At 43.1% G+C, this 13,102-nt stretch overlaps 1 protein-coding gene across 1 annotated transcript in view; it reads right to left on the bottom strand.

Moving 5' to 3' along the window:
• Positions 1-13,102, bottom strand: part of Myo3b (myosin IIIB) — a 239,322-nt gene that overhangs the window by 105,642 nt on the left and 120,578 nt on the right. The window contains exon 8 of the mRNA XM_013027381.1: positions 401-556. Within this exon, the coding sequence (XP_012882835.1) occupies positions 401-556 (156 nt within the window). The remainder of the gene's footprint in view (positions 1-400; positions 557-13,102) is intronic.

Below are 13,102 nucleotides of genomic sequence, written 5' to 3'. Positions count from 1 at the left end.
GAAAGCCTACTATTTACCACATGATCTTTCTAAAACCAGCTTTAGCCTACTATTCAGCAATAACCAGGTGAAGATTTTTTGCACATTTTCAGCCCATGATTACAATTACCTCCACTGGTTAAAAAAAAATCATACACACACACACACACACACATTTATCTGTTGGTTTTTAACTAGCGCTAACGGAGCATGAAGACAGAAAGATGTCAGCCATTTGAGACAAATTAGCCACAAGGGGCAGGTTGTGTGAGAAGCCTTTCCCACATAGCCCCCAGCCCCTGGAAGAGGAATGCTTAAGTACCATGTAAATGCAAGGGTGCAATCATTGCCCATAATAACACCACGTAAGTCAAAACACAAGCCTGAGGAAGAGGTGAAAGATAGGAAAGCCAAGCCCTACCTGGTCTTAGCAGCGGGATTGAGCTGCTTCTGGTCCTGGAGCACCTTGGCCAGCTGTTTTTGCAGCAGCAAGACCTTTCTGTGAGCTCCCTCAATAAATGGATGGTTGAGGAGATGTGTGACGGAAGGCCGCTGTTCAAAATCTTTAATGAGACACCTGTTTAAAAAATCAACAAACAATCTAAAGTGCAATCTTCAAGGCCCTGTTCCTCCATGAAGATGACAGGAGGTGAAACAGCTCATTGAGAAACCCTCAAACCTGATTGGTAGCCTGACATACCCCTTTCTCGAGCAATATGTACCAGAAAATAGAAAAGGAATCTCAAATAATTTTATGAAAACATCAGAAATCTATTTTAGCTTGTTTTCAGTAAATATTGAAGGCAACCAACAGTTTACTTTGAAGTATTCAAAATATTTTTTTAAATAGGTGGGTCAGAAAATTTTCTCATTTTCATTACGGAAAAACGTTTTCAACAGTCAAGCTGCTTAGACTGTGTATTTATTTTAGAAGCGTATAGAATTAAGAGCCATCCCCTCAAATAAATCCTCGTAAATGAAATGTCTATTATTTGATGGTAGAAAAATGCTTTTAGAGCATTTTTAGAGAAATCTTAGAGGAAGTCCAGCAGCTGGATTTCCTTCTGAAGGAAGGATTGCCTTCTCAAGCAGAAAAACCTCAGAACAAGAAATGACTACTGTGTAATTCATATGAATTGAGATGGAATTATACAAAAGGGGTGGGAAAAAGTCCATTAGAAACAGTAATAATCAGGTCACATTTAAAGTCCTCTTCGGTTAATTGGTTATAATCTTATTGGGTTGTAACTACTTTCTGTTTCGGATTCAATGTCATTTTCCAAGAAAACAATGACTTAGTACATATTGCTGCATGCTCTCTGTGACAAAGAATGACTGGGACACGAGGAAATTTCTAGTGAAATGGAATCTGATGGATTCTTCTCCGATTACCATGACATTTCCATTCTGAACAGCTGCCTTGGCTGAGAAAAAGAAATTTCAACATTGTCCTGTGAAGTTACAATATACTGCAGGCCCAAGCTAATACCGCATGACATAAATGGCACCAGAGCTCCCAGCAATGGTCTGCCAGCGACATCTAAACCACTATATTGTAATCAAATATGCTAACAAATGTTAATTAAAAAACACCTGACATTTCCTTAAGCCTCTTTTTAGACCCTTTAAGAAGAATTCCCTTTATTTGGCCTTTTTAATACATTTTATCTTATTTTTCTCTTTTAAATAAAATTCTTAAAGCAACTCTCAACTGTTAGATTTTCTAAGAGTTTTAAACCTTGGCAGTTTTTTACTATAAAACATTCACACCCCTCACCTTCTAATCCTGAAGGAGAATGGGTAGCTTCGCAGGTCGCTCAGCTGTCAGGGTGAAGATCCACTCAGGGGTTCCCTGTCCCTCGGAGCTGGAGCTTGCTGCTAGACAAGCCAATGGCACCTAGGCCTCCCCTCCCCTCTGCTCACAGGGCTAGAAATTCCACCTCCTCCTTGCCATGGGAAGAAATCAATCACTTGACTTTTATAGGTTCAGGGCCTTTTGTATAAGCTATTATTTTTCCTATCAACAACACCAAATCAGTGCACATGCTTACAAAAGACTGTGTTCTGCCTGTACATCAGCTGTCTTCCCTTGTTTTCATGGATGCTCATCTGTCTATGTGACTGCCAAAAGGAAATCAGTGCAAATCATCCCATTTTCTAGGATAAGAAGCAACCCAAAGGGTAGTCCCACGGTCAGTAACCCAGCAGATGCACTCCTTCTGGCTTGAGGAATTGTGAATGAAAATTCCTAAAATAAAATCAACACAGGCCTTCTGAGAATTTCTGCTGGAGACAGACTTGGGCTTACACAGTACCCCTAGAACCTCAGAGGGAACAGGGTGGGACAGGTATCCAGGACCTGCGAGAGCCACTTCTAGGACTTGCCAGTGGCAGCAGGTAGGTGATACTAGGTCTTTCTCATGTCTTCAGCCCAGACACCTGGGGCTGAAGTGTTCCCTACATCTCATTTTCCCCACATAATACACCACACACACACACACACACACACACACACACACACACACACACACACAGACTTTGAGGTTTGCATTTTTGTCTTCCTATCAGTAGGAACTTGTTGTAAGGGAGTGGCAGCCGTCCCAGCCTGGGGACGGTTTAGCAGAAAGGAAACCATGTTTATGGAGGGAGAGCATGCTGCTGGCCCACACAAGATGGTGCAGTGTGAAGAGGGGAAGGAGAAGGGAAGGGAAAAAAGAAAGGGGAAGGGAAAAGAAAAGAGAAAGGGGAAAGGGGAAAAGAGAAGGGGAAGGGAAAGGGGGCAGACAAGGAAAAAGGGGGAGACTTCTGGTGGGATTGGGGTTAGTATAGGGAGAGGGTGGGGGGAGGAGCTGACCCCAGAGTCTGGGAACCTCCCAGAGTCAGAAGCAGGGGTGACAGGCCATCCAGGATATGACTTCAGAGAAAGGGAGGTAACTGTCCCAGGTGTGCCGGTCACCTGACACCTGGGTAATGCAGAGACTTCTGGGGGAGGACACGTGAGATCCTCCTCAAAGCAGGGAAGAGGATGTCTATGTGCATTCTGGCACGGAGAAAAGCGGCCCTTTTCCGGGAGGAAACCTAGCAGAGACTAGCTCACAGCCTCGAGAGAACCAAGGCTGAAGGGAGGGACAAGTGGCAATTTTTTAAAAAGTTCACGAGTTAGATGAGAAAGGTAATCACCACCTTACGTATGCGGCTGTAACCACTCTGTACATCACCTTTACAATATTTTTTTTTTAAGCTCACAGTATGTGAAGGAGGCAGTGATCTGGAGTTGCCTCCCATCTTCCTCCCTGGGACAAATGCCTTATCAAACCTTAAGAGAATAGCTTGTGATTCAAGGTGGCATATCTTGTTTTCCAACTTTAGCTGAACTCATTGTGAGAATGGGGGCCCGCTAGTGTGAGGTGAGTTGGAAAAAGTGCTATGGGCTTAAGGAACTCCATGAATAACTGGATGGATGAGTGGATGGATGGATGGATGGATGGATGGATGGATGGATGGATGGATGGATGGGAAGGGGAGGGAAGTAAGGTTGGAGGAGGAGGGAAGGAAGGAAAAAAGAGAAGAGAAGAAACTAGTTTTCTAGGAAAGGACATTTAGAAAGCATTGATGATCCTCTATGCCAAGTAAATTTGAGTTTCATAAAGCATGTATTTATTAAACATTTTTAATCCTAGAATTAAGAAAATTGCTTAATTTTGTCAGTCTTTCCAGACTTAATTGGTTACAGACATATTCATATTTTCTTTTTTTTAAATCAATAACTCCCCCCAAATGACATCCATGGATACTCTTCTGCAAGAAGAGTATCTGCTTTTGAAATCGAGCAGAGAGATGAATCCTCATTTCCAGAGGTCCATATGCAGATTATCTGGGGGCTGTTGTTTCTGCAGAAGACTATGTCTCAAGTTCTCTCTAGTTCTTCCCAGAGTCCTTCACTCCAGAAAAAAAAATGAAACACAGACTAGCTTTGGGAAACCCATATCATAAACAAGCATAAGCCTTTCATTACCAAATATTTTAATCTCCTTTACTTTTTTTTAAAATTTGGATTTAGAGCTAGGATGGCAGTGGCTCAAACCTATCATCCTAACTACTCTGGAGGTTGAGATCTGGAGTATCACAGTTCAAGATCAGCCTTAGCAGAAAAGTTCACTATATTCCACCTCCAAATCATACTCCCCCCGCCCCCCAAAAGAAAAGCAGAGCTGGAGGTATGATTCAGGCAACAGAGCACCAGTCATAAGAAAGCAAGAGAGCACAAGGCCTAGAATTCAAGCTCTGGTATAGACACTATGAACACACACACACACACACACACACACACACACACACACACGAACTGAGTTTAGAAGAGGTTTCCCTGTGCTAAAGAACAAAGCAACAAAACAAAAAAATTACTTCTACCAAGGGATGTGTGTCAGAGTCCTTGAATCTCAAGGCCATGGTAGGTGGTTTGAATATGATAGAGAAATCCACCCGCAGAAAAATAGAGTACAATTCAGCCTTGAAGGAAATCAATCTATCACCTCATTTGAAATTCTAGTACTTTTCACCAGGCATTCATGACTGAAGATTAATTCTCGGAATTCATTAGTGTCACCACATTAAATGTAGGTTGTTGCAGCCATTTTCAGCCAGCCTGACTTTGCCAAAAAACAAGCCAAAAGCAAGGTCGGCTCTGGCACTGGGCGCACGCTTCTCCAAGACAACAGTGCTGCTGAGCCACAGGGCAGATCTGCGCTGGGACCTCCCCTGTCATTACCAAGTCCCCGACTGCCTGCCACAGGAGCCCTGTTTCCAGAGTGGAAACACATGTTTACTCATGAATGGACATGCTCCACATAGAGCCGCTGAATAAGTAAAAACTAAAAATACTGGGAATTTGGGGAGTGAAGCTGCAGGGAGAGGATTCTTACCCCATATCATAGAGCAAAATGAGATCCAAACTTAGGATTGAGGCTTCTTTTAATTTCTTTATAAATAGACTAACTTTCATGCGCGTAGCTGGCCACTAAGATAACTGCGTGCCCCTGTGGGTGCAGAATAGCTAAATGTTTTTGATCTGAGCAAACATTTTTCTGCCCTTGCCATTCCTGGTGCCACCCCTCCCCTCCACTCTTCTCATCATCAGACAGAAGCCTGACTGACAAAGAGGACTCCACAGCAAGAAGAAAAAATCCTCCAGAGAATATGCTAATTATAGGCTAAATAGCAGAGCCCGTGGTGCTCCATCTTAAATGAAAATTTCCATTCTGCAAGGCAAGACTGTGACAAACTAAAGCGTTTTCATGACTAATGACTAATAGCCCCCCCCCGCCCAAGCAGACTAACACACTTGACATTGCTTATGCTATTTTAGTAGCCCACCACCTCTCTGTTCAGTGGAATATTTAATGGCATTTCTATTTCCATATGGTATTCAGTGGTGGGTTGTCTGTCTGCTGAGACATGAAATTCATACTAACTTCACACCTGTGGTGGCAGGTGCGTGCTCACCTGAAGCAGTAAAATCAGATCCTGTGCTCAGCAAGGCAACTCTACAGTCATTAGATAACAGTTTGTATTTGCTATAGGAAAAAGAAGACTGAGAAGGTATGACAGTGGGTCCATAACAGGAAATCCAGTGGCTTTCTGAGTGCTAATGGGAACAGATTGTGTGTGACCAAGTCAGGAGAGAGGGAAGGCTCACAGGTCAACCACCAGCTTGCCTGAGATCTCTGGGCAGGACGGTACTAGGGTAGCAAGAGAAGCAACTCAGCCCACCTTTGGGAAAAGCTATCATCTCTGAGGTTCCACAGTGAGCCCGGGTGAACTCATTGGAAGCCAGAAGAGGAAGAACATCCTGTTGCCTCAGGCCAGAAAGTGGGCATACTCACCAAGCACAGGGAATACAGACATGCATCATCAGACCACACACTTGGTAAGAAACTGAGTAACTTTTCTCACCCAGGGACTTCTCCAAGTCAGTAAAGAAGGTGATGAAAGAAAACATAGGGTGGTGTGAAGTCAAACTACTAAAACTAAGAGCAAATAGGACAGAATAGACTTCAGAGGTAAGCAACATACCTCTGAGTATGAGTTTCCACACAAAACCCAGGCCCAGGACAAGAGGCCCTGCTAAGACAGAGAGCTGCAATAATGCCCCGTGGTAATAATGCCCAGCCCTGCAACTGCAGTGGAACTTGCCAACTTACCTCTTCACCTTACCCTGTCCTGATCCTTTGGTCAATATTAAATAATTACAAAAGCCCAAACTAACTGGTTGTATTCTTAGAAAAGGAGATGTGGTCAAAATTCTAGATTCTCCACACTGATTCTCTGGGGCAGGCTGGGGGCCACAGATGGAAGGAGCAGAGAGGAAAATATACCGTGGATTAATGGAAAATGAGTCTGGAGAGAAGAGGGAGCGCTGTAGAGATGTTAGTCAAATGAGATGATTTCCTTTGGAACAACCCAGCACAGGTGAAGATAGGGAATAGGGTAAACCGAGGTAAACCGAAGGCATGCTGCCGGATGGCAGCTCTTTGATCATCCTTCAACACTTGCCTCTTCTGCGTATGCTGGGCCCTCCAAGACCTGTGGCTTCTGTGGAAGCACGCCCTCTACTGGACATGGTGGCAGCAGAGGATGACTTCAGTTTTTGTAACCTAGGTCTAAGGTGGTAATTACCACCTTTTACAGTTACAGATATTTTATATGATCTGGTGATGCATGTCTATAACCCCACCATTTGGTGAGTTGAGGCAGGAGAATGATGTGTTTGAGGCCATTTGTGGTATACAGTGACACCCTGTCTCAAACAGACAAATGATTTATTTAGTCCCCCTCCCACCAAAGAACCCAGCCAGGCACATGGCTCAAGCCTATAATCTTAGCCAGCAGAAATCAGAGGATCAAGGTTTGCGGCAAGCCCTTAGCAAAAAGAAGTTTGAAAGACTCCCTTTAAATCAATGGACTGGCATGATGGCATGTAGCTGTCATTCCCAGAAACACAGGAAAGCACAAGTAGGAGAATCACAGTCTAAGTCAGCCAGGGAATAAAATAGTGAGACCTTACTTCAAAAATATACAGGGCTGGGAAGGTGGCTCAGTGGTAGAGTGCTTGCCTTGCATGCATGAGACCCTGGGTTCGATTCCTCAGCACCACATAAGCAAAAAGAAAAAAGCCGGAAGTGACGCTATAGCTCAAAGTGGTAGAGCGCCAGCCTTGAGCTGAAGAGCTGAGGGACAGTGCCCAGGCCCAGAGTTCAGGCCCCATGACAGGACCCCCCCCCAAAAAATAAACAATACAAAAAGAAGCTGAAGGTGTGGCTGCCTAGGAAATATGAGGTCCTGAGTCTGACTCCCAGAATCACCAAAAAAATTCTCCCCCTGGCCACACAGCCATATACAGAATCCAGGTCACCAGAAAACATGAGCCATTACTTCACCTTTCAGACCCAATAGTTTGCTTGTGGGATTATGAGTCTGTGCTCAAAAATACTCTCTGCTTTCAAGACTGGTGGTTTGATCTCAGGAGCTGAGTTGTGTGATTGCTCCATTTCTTAGGTGACAGGGGGGCAGCTTTCCAGTGCTGGTATTCACTTTCATGGCCAGTGTAGCTGAGTGTTTCCTGCAGTACTCTAGTCACTGGATTTTGGCTTTGCAAAGGCTAACAGTACAGGGTTCCTCTACACCACCAGCAAACCAGGCAGAGGTTAGTCTTGGCTTTCTTGACTGGAAAGTAAGGGAGGGTTTGCTTGAAGCAGACCAGAAGATGATGCAGCAGGTGGAAAGGGGAGGGGATGACACCTGCATTCATCAAGAAGACAGTGATGATGGAAAACACTGAGTCGGGGCTGGGAAGGTGGCTCAGTGGTAGAGCGCTTGCCTTGCATGCATGAGGCCCTGGGTTCGATTTCTCAGCATCATATAAGCAGAAAAAGCCAGAATTGGTGCTGTGGCTCAAGTGGTAGAGTGCTAGTCTTGAGCTGAAGAGCTCAGGGACAGTGCCCAGGCCCAGAGTTCAGGACCCAGGACCAACAAAACAAGAAAGAAAAAAAGAAAGGAAAACTCTGAGTCATAGCATAATAATCCAGAAGTTAGAAAAACATTATTTAAATGTATTTTTGGTGGGGCATGGGTGGCTTATACCTAGAAACTGAGTTACTCAGGAGACTAAGATCTGAGGAATGTGATTCAAAGCCAGCCTGGGCAGGAAAGTGCATGAGACTCTTAATTCCAATTAACCATCAAAAACCTGGAAGTGGAGGTGTGGCTCCACTAGTGTAGCACCAGCCTTGAGAATAAAAGCTCAGAGAAAATGCCTGGGCCCTGAGTTTAACCCCCAGGACCAGCACCAAAAAAAAAAAAAATCAAGAATCAGACAATAATACTTGAGGAATAAGAGCCAGGTATTGGAGACAAACCCAGCACTACCACTTAAAGGTATAGGATGATCCAAAAGTTAGCATAATTCACTGATCCTCAGGTTTTATCACTAAAATGATCATGAAGATTGTTATGGGGAAGGACAAAGACAGTGGGTATAAAGTGCTTGTTATATAGTAAGCACTCAATAAATGGCAGCCATGGTACCAGGTGCTGGGAGATGGGAAGGCAGGCCATTGGAAAAAGTCAGCTGTGGCACATCAGTTAGCAGGATGCATGTCACACAAGTCTTTTAGTCCATTTTCCTTTGCTCCAACCAGATTCCTGAAGCTGGTAACTTAAAATGCACAGAAACTTATCATCTTGCAGTTCTGGAGACAGCAAAGTCTAAGATCAAGGCAACAACAGTTTAGTTGTGTGGAGAGAACTGCTCTCTTCTTCCATAATCATTTCTCTCTCAACAGAGGAGGAATGCCATGTCCTTACCTGGTGAAAGGCAGAAGAGCAAGAAGAGATGGCCTCCTTCCATTAAGCCATACTACGAGGACACCTAACCCCATTCAAGGAGAGGCGCCCTCCCAGTGGAATCATCTCTCACAAGCCCCACCTCTAATATGATCATATTTTCAGTACTTGAACTTGGGAGGAGACAAACTATTATAGCAGGAAACATTAACCTGCAATGGCTCCTGAAGTTAACTTTGAGGAATACTGTGTTCATTCATCAGTTGCTCTCTCTCAATCTGACTCCTTCCATTGAAGAAAGGGGTGTGTGTGTGTGTGTGTGTGTGTGCGCGCGCGTGCGCACACACGTGCACATGAGTGCACAAGTGTTCATGGACCAGTACTGGGTCTTGAATTCAAGCCTGGTGCTGTCCCTGAGCACTCTTATTCAAGGCTGATGCTCTATACTTCAGCCTCAGCTCTAGTTCCAGCTTTTTGGTGGTTAACTAGAGAGAAGTGTCTCAGATAAGAGTCTCACAAATTTTCCTCCCTGGCCTAACTTTGAACTTTGATCTTCATTTCTCAGCCCTGTGAGTAGCTCACATTATAGGCATGAGTCAACAGTGCCTAGCAAGGAATGATATCTTCATCACAGTGGACTTTCAGGGACTGACAATTCAGCAACAATAAAGAACTTTTTGACATTTTCAAATGCAAGCCTTTCTGTACTTAGTTTGGAGTGTCTAGCTAATTTCTCTGATTCAAAAATCAATTTCCATTTTGACAAACAGTCATGGTCTGCTTCTTAGTCCAGGCTTAAGTGCCCGGGGACACATGAATCAAATTATATTCTTTTCCTTGATCCTTCCATGATTCACATTTGTACGTATTTCCTCCTACAAGGGCAAGGAATGGCTAGTATCCCAGACCTTTAAACAAAACAAACACAGTATTCCACCATAAATAACCATTACATGCACACAACAGCCCAAAACTAGGGTAGGAGCTACAGAGTACAAAACAAACAAACAACCAAAGATATTACATTTGTCCACAAGAAACATATCATCCTCTGGGGTATACTGAACTTCCATATGGAAGTATTTAGAGAAGCAAGTGTGGCAGGATTCACTGATTCATCCAAAAGCATGGTAGGCCCTACACCAGGTGCCTATTGAGAGCCACTACAGGATGACCTGGGCGTCAATGATCATAACTCAGCACTAGCCAGCGTAAGCACTAGAATATCTCAGACAAAGCAAGCAGACCTTGTTGGTGTTTCACATGAGAGGTGACTCTTGGGTCCCATGGTGAGGAAATGCAGAAGCCCCTTGGGGAGGGCTCCTGGTAGAAAGTTCACAGGTCACTTGTGGGTATCAGAGTAGAAAAGAAGGAGCAATGCAGAGGGAAGTGAGAATACAATCTTGTTGGGAACATCCTTCAGATAAAAAGCCAATGAGTTGGGCTTTCTTTTGTGGCCACTTGAACTTGAACAAGGTGTGAACACTCAGATCTTTGCTTTGTAAGCTATTGGCAAGTCATTAAAGAGACAGAGAAGTCTTTGTAGGCAGCACAGTCTGCAGGAAGGAAGTAGGAGGGTGGTTGTAACTGTATAACTTGAGGGTGTTAATGGAAAGAATTGCCTGTGGGAGCTTAGATCCAATGGTATTTCATACGTGGAACTGAAATATTATAAACAAAAAAACATCTTTTACCTTCACTACAACTGCAACTTCTTCCCCCAAAAACCTGGCTTTTCCTGGCTTCTATTTGTTTGATTTTTGTGGTCTCTTTGTTTTGGTTTGTTTTTTTGTTTGTTTGCGCTGGTGATGAGGCTTGAACTCAGGGTCTGGGTGCTATCCTTTAGTTTTTTCACTCAAGACATCCTACCACTCGAGCCACAGCTCTACTTTTGGCTTTTTGGTGATTAATTGGAGATAAGAGTCTCATAGACTCTTGCCCATGCAAGCTTTGAACCTCAATCTCAGATATCAGCCTCCTGAGTAGCTATAATTACATTTGAGCCACCAGCATCTGGCTTCTTTGGCTTTACTTTAGTCTCCTTGTGCTCAGCAGTACGGCAATACCACCATTGACCTGCGCTGCCTACTTGTACATTCCCTGACTCTTCTCTTAGTACTCTCACACTTCCTGACATCTTCCTCCTTTATTCTCATTTCCAGGTAGAGCATCATGACAAGGACAGAGAAAGTCACATGCTCAAAGGCTAGGAACAATGAAGAGGACTAGTCCCATTTACTCCACAGGCTTAGACACTGTCTCTGAACCAGAACTGAGACTGTCTAGTAGATCCGATCCACCAAAAGATGCAGCGAGTTTGTGCACTCTGGGGTAAGGCAGCCCAGCCCCAAACAAGCCAGTAAATTCTGCTGGCAATTAGTGGGTTTAATTATAACATGCTTGTCTATAGCAGGTGCCATACAAGAATTAAAAGTGTAAGAAAACTAACAAAAAAACTACCCCACAAATTTTGCAACTATTAATTATTAAAAATGATTTTTACAATAGTGCTCATGAGAAATAATTCACATACCAAACAGTTTGCCCATTTAAAAAGTATCGTTCAAAGCTTTCAAATATGTCCTTGCAGTTGTATTACCATAATCCATTCTAGAACATTTCACTACACCAGTGCTAACAGTGGCCACGCAGTAGCCATTTGCAGTCACTGCCCCATTTCTCATCGACCTCTTGAGTCTTGAGAAACTACTCATTTGCTTTCTGTCTCTGTGGATGATATGCCGGATCTGAACGTTTTGTGACTGGCTTCCTTCATTCAGCACACTTTCAAGGCTCTTCTACGTCATAGCATTTATCAACCATCCATTCCTTTCTATTGCAACAAATAATCTCAAATCATCTGTTCATTTGTTTACCAACTGATAGACTTTTGGATTATTTCTACTTTCAAATGATTGTGAATAAAGTGGTTATGAATAGTTCTTTTTTTTTCTTTTGTCAGTTTTGGGGCTTGAACTCGGGGCCTGGGCACTGTCCTTGAGCTCTTTTGCTCAAGGATAGCCACTTGAGCTGCAGTGCCACTTTGAGTTTTCTGGTGGTTCATTGGAAATAAGAATCTCATGGACTTTCCTGCCTGATCTGGCTTCAAATTACAGTCCTCAGATCTCAGACTCCTATGTGGGTAGGATTACAGGCATGACCCACAAGAGCCTGATGCAACTGATTTTTCTTCATCTTATTCCAGAAACATGTTAAGGTATATTACAATAATGCATATGCCAAAAGAGATACATGCAATAATAAAATATAAGCAAGCAGAAGGGAAAAATAAAACAAAAGGGACTTTGGGGAAGAAAAATGGGAATTACAATATCAAATTTGTTGGAGGGGCCTATAAATTTGGTTCTAGACTTCCTATCAGACTATGGGAAGAGAACAGTGTTCTATATTTCTCAAAATTCATGACATATAAACAGACCAGCTGTTTTCAGAGTTGATAATTAATAATGAGAGTTTTCACAGGAAATGACCACATTAATGTAATGAACATGGTCCATCTTCCAATAAACATGACATGGCACAAATGTCACAGGAATGTTTTTTATAACACTCTTCAATCCAGCCAATGCCTCATAAAAAATAAATTTAAAAAGTGTAGCAAAAACTCCTGGTGGCCAATACACCAAGGCCCCAAGCCCTCTGGAATGAATTCATGACTAAGTCTACCAGAGAGTTGGTGGACTTTTACAGTTTGGCTCCTTGATTCCTAACAATGTCCAGACTCTGGCATCAATCATCAATCACATTAAGGAAAGGCAGCTGCCAAGAAATCATGTACCAATCATTGCCAGGATAGAAATGAAGACTATAAAAAAAGCAGCTCAAAAGGATAGAGGGCAGGTGAACAAATGTGGTAGTGGTCCTCACTAGACGCTGTTGAAAATGAATTATCCTACTTGTGGATAGAGACGGGAGGGTAAAACTGGGAGGGTTTGAGGGAAGGGGCGACATTGTCAAAAAAGAAATGTACTTATTACAAGACTTATGAAGCAGTAATCCCTCTGTACATCACCGTAATAATAACAATTAAAATTTTTATATAAAGATTTTCTATTGTGAAAATACTGTACAGAGGGGTTACAATTACATGGGCAAGGTAAGTACATTTTTTATCAAGCATTGTTGCCTCCTCCTTTGTTTCCCTTTACCATCCCTTCCCATCTCCCACCCCCCCTCCTGCCCGCCCCTCTGCACCAAAGTTGTAAAGTTTGTTTTTCGACAAAGTTTGTTTTTCGACATAACGACTTGTACAACTCATTGT

Source organism: Dipodomys ordii, unplaced genomic scaffold (genome assembly GCF_000151885.1).
Source record: "Dipodomys ordii isolate 6190 unplaced genomic scaffold, Dord_2.0 Scaffold5, whole genome shotgun sequence".
In the NCBI taxonomy this organism is placed as follows: Eukaryota; Metazoa; Chordata; class Mammalia; order Rodentia; family Heteromyidae; genus Dipodomys; species Dipodomys ordii.
This window is presented reverse-complemented; position numbering and strand designations above follow the sequence as displayed.